The sequence below is a fragment of the Lycium barbarum genome, chromosome 8 (assembly GCF_019175385.1).
Source record: "Lycium barbarum isolate Lr01 chromosome 8, ASM1917538v2, whole genome shotgun sequence".
Classification (NCBI taxonomy): Eukaryota; Viridiplantae; Streptophyta; class Magnoliopsida; order Solanales; family Solanaceae; genus Lycium; species Lycium barbarum.
The window spans coordinates 107,180,282-107,202,574 of record NC_083344.1 but is presented as its reverse complement, the minus strand read 5'-3'; the positions used below and the strand labels follow the sequence as shown (position 1 = coordinate 107,202,574).

The following is a 22,293-nucleotide window of genomic DNA, read 5'->3' as shown; positions in this document are numbered from 1 at the left end:
CGCCTCGCCGAGGCATATGTAAAATGCCTCGACTTACGCCCACGCCTGTTAAAACATGGATCACGAATAAAATTAAAAGATTAAGAAGACTATATCTAACCTAAGTACACTTGTATGACCAAACAACTTGGACAATAACGAAGATTAATTATCGTATGTACGAAGATTATTTTTGTTCGATGAATGAAAAGAAAATGAATTTATCATGCGGTGGATAATAAAGAAATTGTATGCAGTGAATTATACAAGACATACTACGAAAGAATTACTTAATTTAAGAATATTTTTGCTTCAATCCTCATATTTTTAGTACACTTATTTTTATTTCACTATCGTCTAATGCAATAAAACATAAATCTTCGTATAATATAATACGTGTATAATTTAATACTGATAATCAAAAACTATATTTATAGAGATTATTAGTGGAATTACCCGCGCTTCGCGCGGTTGTATAAAAAATTCAAACCTATTAGTAAATAGATTTTTTTTATAGTTATATTTCTGGATTTTACAAAGGAAAAATAATCTTTACTGATTAAAAAGATATCTTAATTATTCTACTATGAACTAATTACAATTAATATGGCCTATAACAAAAGTTTAATGCAAAATCTCATCTTAAATTCTCATCATAGATTAGCTTAATTCTCATCTTTGACCACTTCAAAGTGAGTCAAACGCTCAAATATAATACCTTTGATTTCATGTACATCACACGCACTCCATCTTACTATCAGCAAGAAATTTTACTCATTGCCCCTTACTCTGCCAAAACTAAAGGATGCTTCTAGCTTGCAGAGTTATCTACACCTTATCTATCTAAAGATTTAAAGTTAAACCCAAAGGGTCTCATTACCTCATGAAGAAAATCCACCAACACCTTATCATAAGTTTTCAAATTATCTAACTTTAAAATAATATCGCTGATCGTATATCTCTTTTTCATTCATCTAATAATCTCTTGACAAAGCATTTATTGATAATTAGTTAGGTAAAACATCTGCTAGCCTTTTTGCCTTTTATATCTAGGACAAAACTTGCTTGCAAACTTGTACAAATTAATAAGCCTAAAATCAGTAAAACATGTTGGAGAATCTCCCTTGGATAAGCAGCACCAGATCTGTACGACTGAAACCTGTTGGAAATGTGGCGCCACAAGAAAAATAGAGAATAATATAAACACATCCTAAGCGATACTGCTCTAACAGTCTCAAAAATAATACTATCTTATGAATCCATCTGAACCATCCGCTATACTATATCGACTCATTGAGAATACAGCTTGATGACTTCTGCAAAAATTTGGCTCAATAGATAGTCATTGTCCCTGCAAGATTACTTAAATCGTTTCTTTTCAAAAGAGTCTAATTTATTTTGACCTTATTAGCTTGATTTCATAAGTGAGAATTAAGTTGGAATTGAACAGACCGTGAGAAACAGCGCCTTTCGTGATTCAAGTAGTAAGCACGTTCTCTCCCTCTAAAGACAAAATATATTATGGGAAAAAAAAGATGCCTCATTCGACATGCCTCTTTCGTAGTAAGCAATTTATCAACCTGATCACGAACTTTTTTAAGATTCTAACACTTCCCTTCTTGGTTTAAAAAAAGAGCACTTCCCTTCTTCCTTGAAAAATAGAGTTAAAAGCACTTTCTATTATCTATCTCCCGCTGTTAGAATAGACAAGGAGAAAAAATGCCTTACGTGATTCATAAGCTCGGTCTCTCCCTCTGAAGACAAAATATTATGAAAAAAAAAAAAAACGAAATTCCTCATTCGACATGCCTTTTAATTCGTAGTAAGCAATTTAATTCGAGATTTCTCATGAATTTTTTTAAGATTCTAACATCCCCTTCTTGGTTTAAAATAGGAGCACTTCCCTTCATCCTTGAAAAATGGAGTTAAAAGTACTTTCTGTTTTCTATCTCCGTCTATTAGTGACTGTCATTTTCTTTGTTGTGTTTTCCCTCTTACGAAAATAATGGTCAGTTGCCAATAGTTATTTTAACTTAGCTTTCCAACTATATATCCTATCATCTCCTGAAGGATTGAGTTGCATCTCAATTTCTTGTGCTAGAAGACGGTGAAGCATTCTGTCAAATAAAATAGTAGGTGTAAATCTTCAAAGTCTAGATGTATCAAAGTGGAGATACAAATATGAATATATTTTATTTTTCTGTGGGAATCAAACCCACGTTATTTAATAAAAATAGCAGTTGAAAATCTTCACAACGTACCTACAGACATAACACTCTAAAGTCTAAACGTATCACAGTAGAGATTACAAATATGAATATAATCATAGTTTTACAGCCAACAAAAAAGGAGCCTCTTTTCGACCCTCACTCCTAAATGCTCTAAATTCACTATCTTTTAAGAAGTTAAGACCGGACAGAAATATAGTTACATACTTGAGAACACAACCAATTTTCATGTACTATTTGAAGTTCGGTTTTTTAAATCAAAACATATGGGAGTCAAAGTGTAATTAAACGAAAGAAGTAGTAGGCAATCTAATTGGAAAAGATTGATGCGCTAGAAGTAAAAAAGAAGTGGTTGAGAATGGAAAAACAACATACCTGACCGGCCTGAAGAGATTTTGTGCAGTCAAATTACCTCCAACAATTGTGACACAAAGTCGAGGAAAACAAACACAAGCCCCGGGATAGAAATAGGGGAAAAAAGAACTCAAGCAGAGATACATGACAGTAAATATTAACCATAGATGAAGCTTCAAACTAGCCTTGGGTTTCTTCTTGGCCGAAGCTTCCTCACCGAAAGAGTCCTTCAGTCAAAGATATATGCACATATGTAAATGAAGAAAATATAATCCATTGGAAGTGTTGTCAAGAAAATCAAAGTAGTAGTTAATCGAAAGCCTTCATGATCAGAAAGTTCCATTAATCACAAGGAAATTACCTTCATCACAAGAAAACATCGAAAAGACTAATGATTGTTCATCAATCCTTCTAGAAACACTTGTTCTTCAGTAAACGTTACAAACTTTTGACTTTTGCACAAAGTTACAAAGAAATTCCCTTGTGAAATAAACGCACAACCAAAAGATGAAGAACTTGTACCTTCAATTTTTTCTCAAGGATGATAAACTTTCTCTCTAATATTATTTCATTGCAATATCGTTTTAAATCTTTTAACCTTATCTGATCCCCTTTTTATGCTTCTATTGAGCCGAGGGTCTCTCGAAAACAGTCATCCTACCTTGGTAGGAGTAAGGTCTGCGTACATTATACCCTCCCCAGACCCCAAGATGTGGGATTTCACTGGGCTGTTGTTGTTGTTGTTGTTATTGTTCAAGAAGTTAGCCAATGGAAGTTCGAATGTTCAACTTTCCCCTAGAAACACTTTTAACAAAACCTAAACAATACTTGACGTTACAGAGCAAAGTACTTATTATCGAGAAAAACAACAAATAAATATTTTAGTGTCCTTATCTATTCATAAAACGCAAGACGAAAACTTATTAAGTGAACACATTCAAGATCAATCAAATCTCACAACATGGATGATCAAATAACCAAAAGATACAAACTTTATGTACATGGCTTAAATGTTATGTATAAGTTTTCTAAAGTCATGAACTATGTCTCTGATCTGATCATTGTAACTTAAAAGTTTTAGACCTATATTTCAAAATTTAGGGCGATAAAGAATCTTCTCCGCTTCAATTACGTAGCAATAAAGTTTGTATGGTTTGCTTAAGTTTCAAAGGAAAGAAAGAAAAAACGCCTGCATTCTTCCCCTTCTTTCTTCTTTCATCAACCAATGGATGGTTTTATGCAGTTCGAAGTGCTAAGATTTCGAGTTTAACAATTCAAGTAAGAATCTGTTACTAACCAAAAGATACAAACTTTATCTCTACGGAATTGAAAAATAATCAAACAATACAAACTTTATTGCTACGTAATTGAAGCGGTGAAGATTCTTTATCGCCCTAAATTTTGAAACACAGGTCTAAAACTTTTAAGTTACAATGATCAAAATAGAGACATAGTTCATGATTTTAGAAAACTTATACATAAATATTTAAGCCATATTCTCATAATTATGTCTTTAGAATGCTACAAAAATAACTAAAGTATGTGTATACCTTAGACTTCACGGATTTTACAGGCAATCCTAGTCCCTCTTTAACACGCAGAGTTTTGTCCATTTGGTTTACCTCTGTTTAGAAAAACCTTCTTCCGCTTTCTCCTTTCCTACATATTTTGTCTGCAATTGAAACAAAACAAAAAACAATGCTAAATTAAGGATTAAATATACATGTAAATTACAAGTTTAGATGGAACTCTCAAGTGGAAGAGGGAAAAGGGGAAAAAAGGAGAAGAAGGAGAATGTTTTTGGGGGAAATCGACCAGGGGAAAAAAGGTTTTCAGGAGGAACGTTGTTGTTTCCATCCGTTACAGGGAATTAATAAGCGGAGCGACTGTTGAAGTCTATTTTTTCCTTTTTTTTAAGAGTAGATTTGAAGGAGAATTGGCAAAAATAGGAGAAAATAGATAAATACCAATATTGGATTCTAAGACATGTCACATCAACGAGCCTATATCCCTGCTTTATATAGATATATAAATTTTTTTCTTAAGCAACCAGCCAATTACTGCATTAGTTATTTGGTGATTATTTTTAATAAATGTAGAGAACAAATAAGATGTTAAAGTTGCAAGAATTGCGCGGATTAACCTTCATATGGACTAATCATTAATTTTTGTCTCAATTCGGTGGTCTTTAATTTTTGTCCCTACTTCTCATTTAATAAAAATTTGTGGGCCCAAGTATTCTTATTCGCTGGTCTATGAAACCAGGGATTCGGGTTCGAACTCCAAAACTATGTCGGAAAACGAACTGCATAGAAACTATGCCTTCATGCACAACTTTTGCTCGACTAGGTATAATTTGCTATGAAATCTTGCCTTGCAATTTTATTTTTTTATATACCCTAATAGGCACAACTTTTGCCCCAATTTTTTTGACTGAACCGGGGTTCGAACCCAGAAACTCAGGTACTTTAGGTGAAGGACAAAAACTAAAGACCAGCAATTTGATGGCCAAATATTAAAGACCACCCCGGATAAGAACAAGTAAAACTTACATAAATAGCTACCTTTTAGTAGCTTGTAACAAGAAATAGCTATAAAATTGTTATTTACTAAGCGTAGCTGGTTTTTTAGTTGAAACGCGTGTATTTCATTTTTATGAAATATAGTGAAATACATGGAACGTCCGACACTGGTGAGTAAAATTAGGCCGTATTTATGGAAAAGATTTTTTTTTTTTAAATTCAAGGATTCAGTTTAAATCTTCCCATTAATCACGCGTAATGAATGTTCTTCCATAACAGATTACGTATCTCTCTCCACTTTTATCACAATCAAAACTTTTTGAATTCAAAAAAATACTGAAGATCTAAAAAGATCCAACTACAGAAGAATCTCTTTGAGCTCTGTTTTCTACATTCGAATTCTTCAAAATCAAGTTGAAATACACTCAATGAGATACGAACGAGTGTATATATGGAATTTTAGTGAAGATCAGATTTGTATTTCAGATTCTACAAAAGGTATGTTTCAAATTTTCAATGATTTGTGTGATTGTTTTTTGATTCAATCTTCTGTGATTGGAATGATGAATTTTTTTTTTCCAATGCAGTCACTGTTCTTCTAGTTTTGTTGAATTATCAAAACGAAACATGTCAAGCATAACAACAGTGATCAGACACTCCGGTTTTTGGAATGAACAGAATTGCTTTGTTGATTACAAACTAGACGCAGTTGTCTTCAAAGATTATTGTTCATACGGTGATTTGGTTAAAACTATAGCAATTCAGTTAGGTGTTGATATTAGCAGGAAAACGATTTCAATAAAATATGTTGTTGAAGGAGACAACATGCCAATGGAAATACGCAACAATATGGGAGTAAGGGTGTATATTGAGCTTAAGAGAGAAAACAGGGGATTTGAAGCATATCCGTTGTGCGTTAGCATAACTGATAATGATCTTGAGAATTTTGTGTCCGGCGAATCTGCAGTTCGAGACGATATGTTTCAACTTGAATTTAATGATTATATGTATGCTATGGACGTAGTTGACTCAAATGATTTGGATGCGTCGGATTGTGCTAAGGCTGTTGTTTTATTTGAAAACAATGATGACTTGATAATTTCGAACAAGGAACATAAGGATGTTTTTGTTGATCAGATCTACAAAGATAAGGACACTCTGAAGAATGTTATGGCGAATTATGCAATTCGCAAAAGATTCAATTTCAGGACAGAGAGGTCGAATGCCGTAAGGTATGTTAGTCACAAAAAAATATGAAATACATTGAAATATACTATGAAATATATATGAAATATATTGAAATATACTAAGAAATGCATTGAAATACAGTGACGTAAACTGTTGTATTACCATTACATTTCAGTTGGATTTAATTAAATACAGTGAAATACACACTGTTTGAATTATTTAATTCCATTATGTAACCATTTCAGTATATATAGACAATGTATTTGGGATCTTGTATGTGTTTGAAACTTCAATCTGACTGTTCTTTTTTTGTATTGGTTTATGTAGTTACACTCTGGTATGTTGTTCAACTGATTGTCATTGGAAATTCAGAGCTTCAAGTATTGCGAACTCTGAAATGTTCAAAGTGAGATCTTTTCATGACGAACATACGTGTCCATTGAAGGACAAAGTGTATTCCCAAAGGCAAGCAACAAGTTGGTTGATTGGTGCGTCAGTTGTTAAGCCAAAAATAGCAAATCACAAGAGGAAATATACACCTGGTGATATGGTAGACGACGTAAAAAATGAGTATGGCGTTAATGTTTCTTATATGACGGCCTGGAGGGCTAGAGAAAAGGCAATGAATGAATTAAGAGGGGAATCAACAGAATCATACAAGAAGTTACCGGGATATGTGTACATATTGGATAAAACATACCCTGGATCACATGTGAGAATGCACAAATCACAACAAAACGAGTTCTTGTATTTGTTTATAGCACTTAAAGCGTTCATAAAAGGCTTCGAGTGTTGTAGACCAATAGTTGTAGTAGATGGTTCCCACCTTAAAACTACATATAACGGTACTTTTGTATCAGCCAGCGCGTTGGATGGTGCAGGTAGATGCCAAAAAGTTAAAATACATTTTTTTTTCTGCTTTTGGTATATTTCGTTGTATTTCATTCTATTTCCAATGTGTTTCCAATATGCTTTATGCTATATTTCACTGTAATAATACACAAAACATGTATGTGCAGGTAATATTCTACCATTGGCATATGGTGTGATAGATTCAGAGAACGATAAGTCTTGGACCTGGTTCTTTGAGCAGTTCAAATAAGCTTATGGGAATAGGGATAACATGTGTGTTGTATCAGACAGACATGAGAGCATCATTAAGGCGGTGAGTAGAGTGTATCCAACTGTGCCACATTTGGCGTGCATATGACATTTATGGAAAAATGTGACTACGAAATACAAGTCGAATGGTGAAGTATTGAGTCCTGTATTCTATGCACTTGCAAAAGCATACACACAGTCTGAGTTTGATAAGCTGATGGAGAAGATTGAGAAGGTTGATTTTCGGGTAAAAGAGTACTTGGAGGATGCTGGAAGGGAAAAGTGGGCTCAACTGTATTCACCCGTTAACAGAGGATGGACAATGACCTAAAATATAGCCGAATGTATTAATGGAAAATTGGTAGCAGCAAGAGAGTTGCCTGTTTTCGATTTTCTTGAAGAAGTGAGGAGGATGTTTGGGAGATGGAATTGCACTAATAGGAGGAACGGTACATACACATTCACAACACTTGAGAAAGCATTCCAGCAATTATTATCAATAAACGAATGTAAATCTCTACGTATAATGGTATGCTACTGTTTATTTTGTTGAAGTCTGCCTACATATATTTCAGCATATTTTAGAAGGTACTTAAGTAATTCTGTTTGGATTGTATATTTCCATGTATTTCATATTAAGTAATTCTGTTTGGATTGTATATTTCCATGACGGTATGTTACTGTTTATCTTGTTGAAGTCTGCCTACATATATTTCAATATATTTCTGTATATTTTAGAAGGTACTTAAGTAATTCTGTTTGGATTGTATATTTCCATGCATTTCATATTACTTATCGTTGTTAATATTCAATGTATTCTGGTCTGACACATTTCTTCTTGATTAGGTTGAACCATCAACTGAATATGTGTATACCGTAAATGATAAGGCAAGGCGATTCATAATTGATCTTAAAAAGAAAACATGCAGTTGTTGGATGTTCCAAATGGACGAGATACCATGTCCACATGCATGGGCTGTATTGAAGAGTAAAAGTCTTATGCCTGATGAATATTGCTCAGACCTATTCAAACCAAAGACAGTGATTAAGACGTATGATGTGCCTGTGGATCCTCTGCCTGACGAGAGTGAGTGGAATATTCCCAAAAACATATGCGATGAATTTGTTTTGCCACCAAGATACAAGAGACCCCTGGGAAGGTCAAAGAAAAAGCGAGATAAACCATTAATAGAGACGATGATTGGTAACGTACGAATGCTTGTAGTACTTGTGGACGTCTTGGTCACAATAGACGTTCTTGTTCTAATGAGCCACGTAAGAAGTAGATGTTTAGATTGTAATTGTTTTTTTAAAAAAAAAAAAAAACCTTATCCCCAAAAATATTAAATAAAGAAATTTTTGGTTCATCGTTGTATTATGTAATTTTTGTCCTTCATTTTCATAATAATATTGCATACAATTCGGTGTTAACGGACGTTAAATGAAAAATAAGTGAAATGTTTAAGAAATATTAAGTTGCATTAGGCCTGGAATAACCAGAAGCAGGTGCTGGAATACAACCTGATTTTTTGTATTTCACTATATTTCGGTGTATTTCCTTTTGCATTTTCACTATATTTCTTTTACATTTCACTATATTTCTCTGTATTTCAGTGTTCAAAATGTAAGAGTATTCCAGTTCACCTGGAATAATTTGTCGAATTGAAGAGTAGGTATATAACATTAGAATATATTGAAAATACACCAGAGGCTGTTTTCATTAAACGATAAATATAAATATGGGAGACTTAAACAAAAAATAGTCGTGAAAGAAATTAGTTAAGTCATTGATAAAAAAACACTGCCATTTGTCAATTCTTAACAAAACAACACAACAAAATGTACAAAAATGGTCAGCAAAACAGTACTGTGAAAAACGATTCAACATAAAAACCTAGTGGACTAATTAACAACTACTGTGTCGACCGCGTTGTAATCTATGGCAGGCCTAACTAGTCTTGGCGGCAGTTCATTGTCACTGAAGGCATTCAATTCAGCCTTTTTCCATCTGTATTTCCATAGTAATGCCCCGTATCTATTACGTAGTATTTCTGCATCAATTTCAGATGGAACGCCTCGTCCAGAACAAAAGTATTCAGCAAATGCGGCAACATACACACAACAATCCCTGAAAAAATAAAAAATAAAAATGATTATTGGTTGAGAATTTTGAAAAAAAAATGGAACTCCGATGTTGAAAGACATACATGCTGCCAGAGGCTTGTTGTGGCAAATCGTTCACATACATGACATGAAAGTCATCAGTCTGTTGTTTGCCCTTGTATGATGGGTGGTTAATCCAATCGATGCCTTTTTTTTTCTCTCATAAAATCCAGACAAATGTAGATGATGTGGCAATAGGGTAGCTATCTTGTGTATTTCTCTTCTAACAACAGCATCATGACCAGCAGCTTGGTATGAGTTGTAGATGTACAGACGCCTGCACGTAAAAGAATATTACATCAGCTCGGTTAACAGGTTGGTAAATTAAATTTCATACGGACCTTGTGTGATAGAAATACGAGGAACATACAGGGAGATATGCAGATTTAATGATATTTTTTTTAAAAAGAGTAGGAATACCTGTCAGTGAATGGCACTACAATCAAGATCCAGTGATTTTCCTCTTTGATGTTGACAGGGATGAGAACACAATCAACTGTATGCCATGGCACATTAGCCAGCATCCTATGCCCGTTAATGTACTCGCATATTTCGTTCTCCGAACTGGAAACACTACTGGTCCCCTCCGGATTAGCATATGCACGATGAATTTCATTAATTTTGGAGAAGAACATACAGTCAACAGTTGTGAATTTGAATCTGTTATCCTTGTCGTACTTGCCTTTCTTCCGCAAGCAGTAAAAAATGACATCAATATGCTGTAAAAAAAATGAAATTAGTTTAATGGATACCGGTAAAAAAAATGAAATAAGCTTCTGCAGAGAAATATGCAGTTTGAATGAAGGAAATATAGAGAAATACACAGAAGGAATATAGAGAAATATGGGAAATATAGAGAAATATAGATAAATATGGGAAAAAAGGAAATGGGAAATATAGCACCTCATCATTCCAAGACTGGAGAACCAGTTTTTGTCATCAACATGTAACACACCAAAATTGAAGCCAAAATTGATGTCATCTAGATCCAAAGCTTGCTTATTCTTTTTGTAACGACTTTCCTTACCCTTTCTAAATAACAACAATCAGTTATTTTCATTTTGAACAGTTTACTTTGCTGAAAGAATGAATATATAAATTAAAAAGGTAAATACGTTCAAACTTACTTTTTATCATGCCTTAGAAGTAGATCTTGTTCAAGCCAATTCCGGTATTGTTGAATAAGCGAAGTATTTCACGGGCCATTAATTGGATCTTCAACAAATGGATGCTTCTTTTTAAAAATAGAAGGTGTGGGGTCTTGAACAGAAGCTTCTGCAGAGTCGTAATTGGTCATGTAAGGTGAACTGAAGTATTTACTAGGTTTGACTATCCTAGTTGGAATAACATCTGGTTGAGCAATTACAACGTCCGCATTAATCACTGGCTCTTGTATTCCTTTATCAGCAGACATTACTGGCATAACAAATCCTTTGTGACCCATTTGATGAAACACAGAGAATCCTGACGAACCTATTTGGCTTGGTAACATTTCGTCAGGGATCAACCATTGTGACTTAGTAATGTTCTCATCGAACCTGTGTGGAGTCTCTAAAATTGAATGATCAGTGATGTCCCCGGGTTGTATTCCCGCACCTGCTTCTGGTACACGAGTTTCTAGAGGCAACTCAATGAGCATCTCTGCGACCATTCCCTAAAAAAAAAAAAAAAGAGATTTAATAAATGTTAAGTATAGCAGTATCTTGAAAAGATCTATAAGATTGAATGTAAAATTTACCTCTGTTGAGTTGAAAGATCCTTTGTCCGCCCGATTAATCTCTTCAGATGAAGCTTTACGTGTATCTGCTCTTAAATTTCCAAAGGTCACTACAATTTTCGGAACTTCCTCATGTAACATTGGTCCAACACCCTTTTGAATAAGAAAAAATCAAAATTTAAAACAAAATCATAACATAAAAATATAAGGTTGGAGAATTACTAAATACACAGAAATAGGGTCAGGATTAGATTGATTCTGTGGGGGTGGAAATACATAGAAATACAAAAAAAAAAAAAAAAAAAAAAATTTGTAAAATAGACAATTGTATCAGTGAAATACAAATGAAACGCCATAAAATACAAAAGTTTGTAAAATAGAAAATACCGAGGAAAACATAACTTTAAAATTATAGACTGGAACATGGCAAACTCATTTTACCTTAATTGACTCATCATCATGTTTCGACGGAGATGTTTGAATGGTAGAATCATGACGTAAGTTTTCTTCAGGCGTTAACTGTAGCCCAGCATCAGTTTGATGCTCCGGCGCCTCACTATCGGTAGCCTTCACATAAAAAAATGAATTAATATAAATTGTATTTCGCAATAAGAGTCTAAAATGTTAGTTCAATTGCTATTTCACACATTTAACTTGTCCACAGAATTGTTCCCCTTGATTGCTTCAAATAGCTTCTTGAAGTTGTCATCCATGAAAGTTCGAAGCTTGGACAACTCACTTGTGAACTCACCAACGACCTAATATTTAAACAAAAATAGTATTTCAATTTGTTTAGAAACGGTAAATTAAATACACCAATTTTTTTTTGTTTCGTAACTAAAATCACTTACTGATTCCTTGAAAATCTTTCCTTAGCAATTGCATTTCCTCTTTCATGGATACAGTAGGGACATCACGTAGGATTGTGGTATTTTGGGGTCTATTCATTTGTTCATTCAACTTTGGTGAACCAGACTTCTGTAAAATAGGCTTTTGAGCAACCTTTTGATCCTTGTGACTCTTCTTCACAGTTGTATGTGGTTCGGTGTGGATTTGTTGTTTCTTAGATGTGGAAGCTGTTGCAGGAAGTTGTCTGCGTCTCTTTGAAGGTGGAGAATCTGTCTGATTCATCCGTTGTTGCTGTTTGCCCTTAGAAAGGTGGGGGGAGTAGTACTGAAATCATCAAAGGCATCCACTGGCATATTTGTGACTTGGGTACCTTCATGGGCATCAACTAAGACATTTTTGTCTACTGTATCTCGACAGACAACAACATCGGGCAATTGGAGGCTCTCCAACTCACTGCTAGTGGGGATTGCATTTGCAAATGTACAGCTCTGAAGAAGAAAGAAATAAATATTTAATTAGTGTGTTATAAAACTATTCACACTTACATTTTGAACACTGAAATACACAGAAATATAGTGAAATGTAAAAAAGTATAGTGAAAATGCAAAAGGAAATACACCGAAATATAGTGAAATACAAAAAATCAGGAAAAAAACCACCAGAAAAGCAATAATAGGACAGTAGAACAGTGGAGTACAAAATAAAATCAGTAAGGCATAATTGCAAAATAAAATGCTATGAAAAAACATAAAAATAAGTTAGAGTGTTCGAATATTACCGACTGTTTGCCGTCTCTAAAAATGCCTTCCATCAAAATATTGTATTTTGGCTGACTGTCGATGGACCTCCAATTCAACATTCTTGGAATGGAATTTCCGGATTTAATATCGAGATACGATGGAACTCTTGAACAACACTCATAAAGCCAAACTTGCATAGCCAGTGGCATCCCATGGATCCTGTAATACTGTGTTGTGGCAGAATACTTCTTGCTGATGCTTCTAATCAACTCGTTAAAAGATTCTTTGCCCCATGGATAATCTACATACCTTCCATCCTCAACCACTTTAAAATGAACCCTTGGTATATTCGTTTTCCTAGGCTCACCGCAAAAGATGTATGTATTTATAAAAAATAAAATTGCAAACTTAACAGCGTCCTCATCATTATCTCCCCAACACTTATTCTTAAAGCAATCAATGAACTCCAATCTTTTTACTTTACTCCTAGTTCCACCAAAATATACATCCATAATCCTATTCAATTTTTCCTCATCATATGTAAATTGACCTTCATCGGCTACACAATTTAGCCCGCTCATAAGGACAAATTCTCTCATGGTAAATCTCAATACGGTACCATTTATATCAATTGTAAAGCAATCAGAAGTGCTTTCCTTGAGCTCTTACCATGAAGCACCTAAAAATCTGTGCTTGAACCTCCAGGTGTTGCATTCCGAGGAATTTCCCAAATATTGTCTTGGAAAATATCTCTAATTGTGGAACAGTTAGCTTACTCTTGATATCTTTGAACACCTCGATATTAGTGTACCGTTGCATCGATGGAGCCTCTTCAGGATGACTCTTAACATAGAATTTAGTTTCCTAAAATAAAAATGCAACACTAAGTTAAGGCTGAAACAATTGTATAAAACATAGACACACACAAGAAATATACTGAATTGCATATCCAAGAAAAATATACACAAAAAAAAATTGCATAACACAACTAACACAGCTTTTAAAATCAATAAGTACAGAATAGTAAACATATGTACTTGTGAAAATACATAGAAATATATTGAAATACAGTTAACTATGAAAACAACTACCACAGTTATGTTGTATATGATATAAACTACAGTTGATGCACATATAGATTTTATTAAATACACAGAAATATACTGAATTGCATATCCAATTATGTTGAAATATACAAAAATATAGTGAATACAAAACAACAAAATCGAAAAATTTCATCAATACCTGTTCATCCTCTTCCAGATCTACATCTTTAACAACATTTTTACCCTTAACGTCTGAAGAAGGCTTGGTTACTTTTCTCTTATTTTGTTGAGCAACTTTAGAACCTTTTTTGACTGGTACATCATCTTTTGGCTTGCTCGGTTTTGAAACTTCAGTTGGTTGAAGTTGACGCATCCTTGATGGGTCATGAATCTTCTTGCTTCTTCTCTCAGCAACAATTTTAGCAGATTCTCCTGCAATTGGAAGTTGTTGTTGTGAAAATCCCAAAGAGAAACTAGGACCATCATAAGTATGAGGAATACCTCGAGTATTCCTACTTGGAGTATCTCTTTCCGCCATTAAAATGGAGAATTAGATCTTGTTTTAAACACTCTAACAATGGTTGAAAACAGAAAAAAAAAAGGAATGAAAAAGAAACAAAGAAAACGATGAAATATAAGAATAAATATAGAAAAATACAACAAAGAAAGTAAAAAAATTCTAATAAATTATCAAAATTCATTACCTACACTGTGTGGGTAACTATTAAGGAAGATGGAATCGTGCTAATAATAATAATAGATAATGGGCGTATAATACGGTTGAAAATATTGAAGATGGGAGAGAAATTAATTTGAAAAGAGAAGAGATTGGGAGTTATTGGGGAACATGGGCCGTAAGTTTAGGGGAAATACAGAGACGCTTGTAGATCAGTTACAACTGGTAATTTTGACATTAATTTAAGCTATTAAAAATAAATAAAAGGTAGCTATTATTAATAAATAGGTCTTAGAGGTAGTTATGTCTAGTAAATTTTCCTAAGAACAATCGTGCAAATTGGCCCATGCAATTGATTGGGCTAGACGGCCCATTAGGAAGCCCAGTTATCTAACCCAATTTAAAGGCAAATAAAAACCCTAGTAGAAACACAAACTTCATTAGGTTCTCATATCCCTCTCATTTCTGCCTTAATACCCCGCCGCTCTCCTCCTCCTCCGATCAATGGTACGCTTTTCGCCACCGAGCAATCATCTCCAATATTATTAATTATACTTAACTTTTTCTTAACTTCTGAATTTTGTAGGCTCCAAAGAAGGCCGCTCCACCTCCATCTTCCAAGCCAGCAAAATCTGGCGGTGGAAAGCAAAAGAAGAAGGTCATCATCTCTTTCTTTTAAACTGTTTTATTTTGAGTATTAGATGAATTGTAAAGGTACTTATGTTAGATTTTATTTATTCATGAGTGCAGAAGTGGAGCAAGGGAAAGCAAAAGGAAAAGGTGAACAACATGGTTTTGTTCGATAAGGGTACCTACGAGAAGCTTCTGTCTGAAGCTCCTAAGTACAAGCTTATCACTCCTTCTGTCCTTTCCGACCGTCTCAGGGTATTAATTTTCTTTCTTATTTTAATTTTAATTGACTTGATGGTGAACATTGTCTATCTTACACTAGATCTATATCTATAAATATATATTGGAAAGTTAATTCTGTCCCATTTATGTTTATGGTCAAGTAGATTGTAGGTTTGTGATCTGGAGTAAAGTTTTGTAGTGATGGTGCAAACTTAGCCTAAGTAAACATTATATTTCTTAATTATTCCTCTATGCGTATAGATAAACAGTAGCCCGCTGTCCAGGTGCTACATCTGTCCCTGAGCATTGTGAAATTGATTTGGACCTTAAAGTAACGTGGAATGATTCTATTCAGATATGTATACTTTGTTTCCACCTCATTGGGAAAACGCATGGTGGGAAATAGGTTTTCATTGAAATGCTGAAAAAATTCATAATTTTTTTCGTGTGAAAACACTACTATTTAGATTTTTTCACCGACATTCAATGGGAAATAGCCACTTAGCATTTTTCAGTTGGAAAATAGAGATTTTTTAGTAGTGAGTACGAGTGTTTAGGTAGTAGAGTAGTTAAAATACCTAATAGATAGCATTCCTTAAGTTATCCTTGGATCACTAGAGTCTTAGAAATTGTAAACTCACATGTTATTTTTTATGCTGCTACGATGAATAATTAACAGGACTGTTTAGATCTATGGAGTCTCTCATTGCTTTGATGTTTGTTGGTTGTTGCTTCCATTGCTTGGCTTCTAAGGTTTCAATCAGTGTCACCTGAGCGTTTTCCTTGTGTTAGCTTCCAAGATATGTATCCTTTGTGAGGTCTTATGAGTGTTTGGTGAAGGGCGTTGTTGTGTGGTGTCTCATAATGGATGACGTTTTCTGTTCATTTAGAACCTGTGGGACAAATAAGATAACCATCAAAGCATATGCCATGTAGGATAATGAACTAATATTTAATGGTTTGTTCTTGTGGTTGAACGTAGTTTGCTGCATTATCCTTGGGCTCATGCACATCTTATGCTAAATCTCAATCATGAGATCGTGTTTTTCTTGGTTCTTGCTTTTACTACTGACTGACACTGGCAGCAATAATTGATTCAGCACATTTGTTTGTATGCTGATATGCCATTGTAATTTTGCTAATTTGTTCATTTTTATTGGATTTTCAGATTAGTGGATCACTTGCTAGGAAGGCAATCAGAGATTTGATGTCTAGAGGCTCAATCAGGATGGTGTCTTCTCATGCTAGCCAGCAGATTTACACCAGGGCTACCAACACTTAGTGTGCGTTAAATTCATTTGCTTATAAAGCTCTTGCAGGGCCTACTTGTTTTAGACATTATCTAAAGTTAATTTGGAATATCACGACAGTATGAGCTACTACAGCTATTTTGAGCAATAGGTTTTGTGATTGCAGTTACCCTTGACTATGTTTCGCGTGTGTAGCCTATTTATTTGAATTATCTATCTCTACTTATCTTAGATGTTGAAACTGGATGTCCTTCCCTTACATGTCTAGATTCCAAGTGAGTTCACTCCCACCCCCAGAGATTGTGACTGAGTGATGATGGGTTTTAGCGGAATTTTTCATCGAACTGGTTGCTGTAAAGTTCAGTAACGAGGGTATAGAGCTTTGTGCTATCTTTCTCACCAGGTGGTGCAGCATCTGTACTGGAAGGGGGTGATCTGATTTAGTATCCGATCAATTCTAACATCCAAAGATGTCGATCCTCTTCATTTTTGATAAAATATGATAAACGTAAACTTATATTACGTTCTCGGATTATGTTTCTGACAACCTTAGAGATGATATCAAATATGGCGTTTCCAGAAACAAGTGAAGGTCTCTATAGAATGTAGTCGAACGCAATGAAACTACTTCTACATCTGGAATGAGAGATGATAAAGAATTTTTTTTGGCAATAAAGAGAACAAACGGTGTGTTTGTCGTCCTTTTGCTTATTCGAGGCAATTCGCAGTAATGCCCTATTTTGGGGTGGTTTTTTATTTTTGTCCGTCGCCTAAAATTTTAGAGTTTTGGATTTGAATTTTTGCTCAGGCAAAAATTAAAAAAAATCGCCAGGCATAGATTGCTTGCTTATTATGCCCCATCGGGCAGAGTTTGCCTGTAAACTTTGTCTTAGATAGAGTTTTGCAGGAAAGGCAGAGTTTGCCATTTGCCATCAGGTTGGTGTAACTGTTTTGTTTGGCATGCAAAATTCTGCCCAGGCAGAGTTTGCATGCGAATTCTGCTTGCGAATTCAATTTTATGCCTTGCAATTTTTTTTTTTGCTGATTTAAACTCAGAACCTTAGGATATTAGGCGAAGGGCAAAAATTAAAGATCACCAATTTGAGGGGTAAAAATTAAATACCAGTGATTTTGAGGGGCAATCCGCACAAAAAAATGGCTTATTAGCGGATCGGATATTAGCCTATAAGAAAGAACACCATAGAAAGGTTGTCACGATTATTTGATCTCTCTTTTATCAATTAGTAATTAGTATATTGTGGAATGGCTTATGAACGCAAACTTAGACTTCTATCCAAATTATTTGAGCGCTTAGTATAATTTGACTAGGTTTTGCGATTAACTTCTATAGTAATTAGATTGTTTACATCTTTTTTTAGATAGTAGGTGGATAAAATTTAAGTCTACCATAAATTTATTCCTTTTTTTCATTTTGGCATCTCAATTAAATGTTATTCTTATTGAATCTTAACTTGGTCTCAAGTGTGTCTATTAAATGCAATCCGACTTACATAACACATATGGTGAGTTTCAATTTTTTTTAGCCTTGCGCGTGAATGTCAATCTCATCCTATGTAGAAAATTCAATCAATTAAAACACTCCACCCATTTTAATTATACACATTAGATATTAAGTTTTAGTTTTGATTTTTTAGTTTTCAGTTTGGTTTCTAGTTTTGGTTTCTTGTTTTTCAGTTTTTGATTTCCAATTTTGGATTTCGGTTTTGGTTACTTATTTTTCAGTTTTAATTTTTAGTTTTTATTTTCAATTTTAGTTTCCAATTTTGATTTCTTATTTTCCAGTTTTGTTATTTGATTGGTTTAAGTGGTGGTGCTTCACTTGTATAACATAGTAGCACACTTCTATGTGTATAATAAAAATGGGTGGGATGTTTTAATTGGTTGAATTTTTCACGTAGGATGCAATTAACATTCACGCGCAAGGCTATAAAAAATGAAACTCACCATATATTTTATGTAAGTCGGATTGTGTTTGATAGATACACTTAAGGTCAAATTCGAGGGTTCAATAGGAACAACACTTAGTTGATGTGTCAAAATGAAAAAAAAGAGCAAGTTTAAGGGGCCTTATATGCGTTAAGCCAAATCTAAAATATTGCTAATTTACTTTATCTTTGTTCCATGACAAAATAACGTATAGGAAATTTCCGCTACGCTCCTAAGTTTGTTTCTCAGTTCGATTTCTGATTGGAAACAATTGGTTGAATCTCTTGATAGTTATGATTTTCGTTTGGGAAAAAAAATCTGTTCCTGAATTGTGTGAAATGATTTACTTTTGCACTCTGTTAATAGATGAGGTCAAAAGTAGGGCCGAGCATAAATACCGAAAACTGAAAAATCGGACCGAACCGAATTTCAAAAAACTGAAAGAACCGAACCAAGCTAGTTTAGTTCGGTGTATGGTGTCCACCTTCAAAAAATCGAAACCGAAATAGCCGAACTGAACTTTGATGAAACCGAACCGAAAAATCAAAATTTAATACATCACACAAAAAAATTAAAAAAGTCCAGGCCCATTAAGTTTAATAAAAAAAAAAAACCAATTGTAACAAGTCATCTTTTGCTTTTGTATCTCTAATTTTTCACTTCAATTAAGAAAATCAAATATCCTTAACAAAGAAAGGTGACTAATATGTGTCTTTAGGGTTAATGTATGTCCTTTATGTATTTTCTTAATTATTCTTACTGTATGTATATAACACCTAGTAATCCTATATTACGGTTATGGTTTTCTGTTCTTGTGTATCCTGTTTGTTTGATTTTGATTTCAATTTGTCAGTTTTATGTTTTATTGCTTTTGAGAAGATGAATTAGTATAAATGGAATCGCTTCTAATATCATATCAAAAAAATCAAATTGAAAAAATCGAAATCGAACTGAAAAAAATCGAAACTGAAAGAACCGAATCGAACTAGTTGAGTTCGGTGTTCGGTGTCCACCTTCAAAAAATTGAAACCAAAATAACCGAATCGAAATTTGATAAAACCAAACTAAAGAACTGAACGCCCACCCTAGTTAAACTACCCATGTTCTTACCAAACTGGTCCACATTTGTCCTTTCCCACTACCAGGAAATGATTAGCACCACAAATCGTCTGAAAGAAGGGTATAAATGATCGTTCCACATAGTTCAGCAGTATATTTGGACCCTTTTCCCAAGAAAAAAGAAATAGAAAACACATTAATGTGAAACTATCTTTCTTCTTCATAATACCTCTACCAGACTAAAAAGTCACCAAATTTATTAGATTTCAGACAAGAACATTAAAGAAGAAATGCCCCGCTGGGTTTCGAGAGTAGGAAATGATGGCTTTTATTTGAATTGTTCTTGCAATTTCCTTGAGTCTCTTGAAAAAGCCTTACAAACATGCTCACCCTTCATTATATACGGTTCCCTGACTTGCATTGCAATGGGATCAAGGGCGATGAACTCATCCTTGATCCTACCAACCCCTTATCTTAATTCTTACCTACTTTTCAATGATCAATAACAGATTTACCGGATCATTACCCTCTTTCCATAGTGCAACTGATAATAAGTTTCAATTTCTTGATATGTCAACTAAGGTCATAAAAGGAAAAACACCTCCCTGTTTATTTCGAAAAATGGCAAAGTGCTCAGTTTCGAATAGACAAATTAAGTCTTTGACGCATTTCCACTGGATTATATTTTAAAAACTTTCAATGTGCGTTTTGGACATTGGAAACAATAAGATGAGGTTAGTACTAGAAACAACAAGATAAGGCAATATTATAATTTCTCCTAGGGCATGGAACTTGGAAGACATATTAGAATTGAGAAAATACATAAGATCCCCTTAACTTGTTTCCAAAATTCACTTTAACGATCAAAATTGAGTGTTGTTGAACCACTCGCTTTCTAGTTTGGCCACGTCATATTTAGTGATTCTTTTTAAATAATTTTGTCCAAAACTAAAAAAACAATTACAATATGAATAAAAATCGGCCCGATCCAAAATTAAAACCGACCCATTCCCAAATTTATATGAATCTATTTTTTTTTAGTCTGTGTCAAAATGAATGACCTATTTCCTAATTTGAAAACAAATTCACTTTATGAAATGATTTACAGTCACACAAATATTTAAGACTTATTTTGAACCACAAGTTTCAAAAATCTTTACTCTTTCTTAAATGTCGTGCCTAGTCAAATGAGTTCACATAAATTAAAACGGAGGAAGTATTTCCTTTCTAGGGAAATAGCTACCGATGCTTGTGCCGGAGACTCTAAGCCCCCGTTTGGCCATAAGAATTATTCACTTCATTTCGGAATTTTTTTTCGAAATCAGCGTTTGGTCATGAAAATTCCGAATACAACTTGAAGTTGTATTTCGAAATACCAAAAACTCAAAAAACTTATTTTAAAAAAAAAATTCACTTTTTTTACCCTTTTACAATTATATTTCACCAATAACTATAATTTCAAAAATTATGGCCAAACATAACTCCAAATCTAAAATTTCAAAAAAAAGTTTTTTTTTTTTTTTTTTGGTATTTATGGACAAACGGGGCCTAAACCTTCCCTCAAAATCGGGTGTTTCATCTTGTCAGCCTTGGTTTGGAGATCAAACATCAGCTTCTCTCTCACAGCTTCGTCCCTCACGCTATCGCCATTTATTGATCTGAATTTTTGGTGCAGGTTCGCACCTCCGGTCCAATCAATTCTGACCCATTTGACCTCCGATGAACAGAAGACATATCTCTGTCGGAATCTACCTTAGTGCTCCTCAAATATTTCTGGTTCTCCCACTTCAACCCACATGGTAAGGTAAAATTATGTAAAGGCTTCTATCTTTCAGGCCCCATCGCCATATGAACACCTCAATATCCAAATTGATAAGCCGCTAGCAACACAGAGAGAAGAAAATCAATAGCTAAAAAAATATAGTTAAATCATTTTTCCTATTGTTGGTGACCGGAAAGAATGGTGAAGCATTTTCTCCTTATTCTTCTCATTTTTTTATTCTCCTCTTCTATACACCCTTAAAAAGACTCTTAAAACACAGTAAACAGATATCTGAATTTGAAGGAATGGAGCTAACCTTTGCTAAATTGAAGATATGTTTTAAGTGATGATGCTTATAAAGCTTATGATCAACAGTAAAAAGGTGGTGGGTGGAGGAGTTGGAGGAGAACGTGTGGAGGTGGTGAAAAGATGAAAGAGAAATAGGGAAGAAGAAGAGAAAAGATTTTTTTTTCTTTTTAAAAAAAGAAGGAAATGTTCAATATTAAATGTAATAATTATTTTTTTCGGAAAAGGGCCAAAATTACCCCTGAACTTTGGAAAATAGTTCATTCATATCCTTCGTTATAGTTTAGAGCCAATTATACCCTTACCGTTATACTATGGGGTCAATTATACCCTTATGTCTAACAGCTGCCACACGACATCATCCCAGCCCTTCAAAATTATTTTCCCTTCAAATAATTTTTTACCCACTAAAATAACTCAACCCGACCCGACCCGATTTTTTTTTCCAGCCAAAGTGATACGGACCCAACCCATTACCCCTTGGTTGGAAAAAAAAATTCGAGTCCGGTTGGATTATTTTAGTGGGTAAAAAATTATTTGAGGGGAAAACAATT

General features: G+C 34.1%; 2 protein-coding genes and 1 long non-coding RNA gene across 3 annotated transcripts; 2 read left to right on the top strand and 1 right to left on the bottom strand.

The window, feature by feature from the left end:
• Positions 1-7,589: 7,589 nt before the first annotated feature.
• Positions 7,590-9,025, top strand: LOC132608090 (uncharacterized). Its single transcript, XM_060322162.1, has 3 exons — positions 7,590-7,676; positions 8,219-8,647; positions 8,987-9,025. Exons 1-3 carry the CDS (start codon positions 7,590-7,592, stop codon positions 9,023-9,025), a joined length of 555 nt encoding a protein of 184 aa, XP_060178145.1.
• A 5,957-nt stretch (positions 9,026-14,982) lies between these two features.
• LOC132606574 (small ribosomal subunit protein eS25-like) lies at positions 14,983-16,911 on the top strand. Its single transcript, XM_060320148.1, has 4 exons — positions 14,983-15,070; positions 15,150-15,221; positions 15,314-15,448; positions 16,584-16,911. The coding sequence occupies exons 1-4, from the start codon at positions 15,068-15,070 to the stop codon at positions 16,695-16,697; spliced, it is 324 nt and encodes a 107-aa protein (XP_060176131.1). The 5' UTR covers positions 14,983-15,067; the 3' UTR covers positions 16,698-16,911.
• A 4,252-nt stretch (positions 16,912-21,163) lies between these two features.
• On the bottom strand, positions 21,164-21,995 carry LOC132605236 (uncharacterized). Its single transcript, XR_009569108.1, has 2 exons — positions 21,750-21,995; positions 21,164-21,551 (listed from the first exon to the last, which is right to left on the bottom strand). It is a non-coding gene; the product is annotated as an uncharacterized LOC132605236 (long non-coding RNA).
• Between the last annotated feature and the right edge of the window lie 298 nt (positions 21,996-22,293).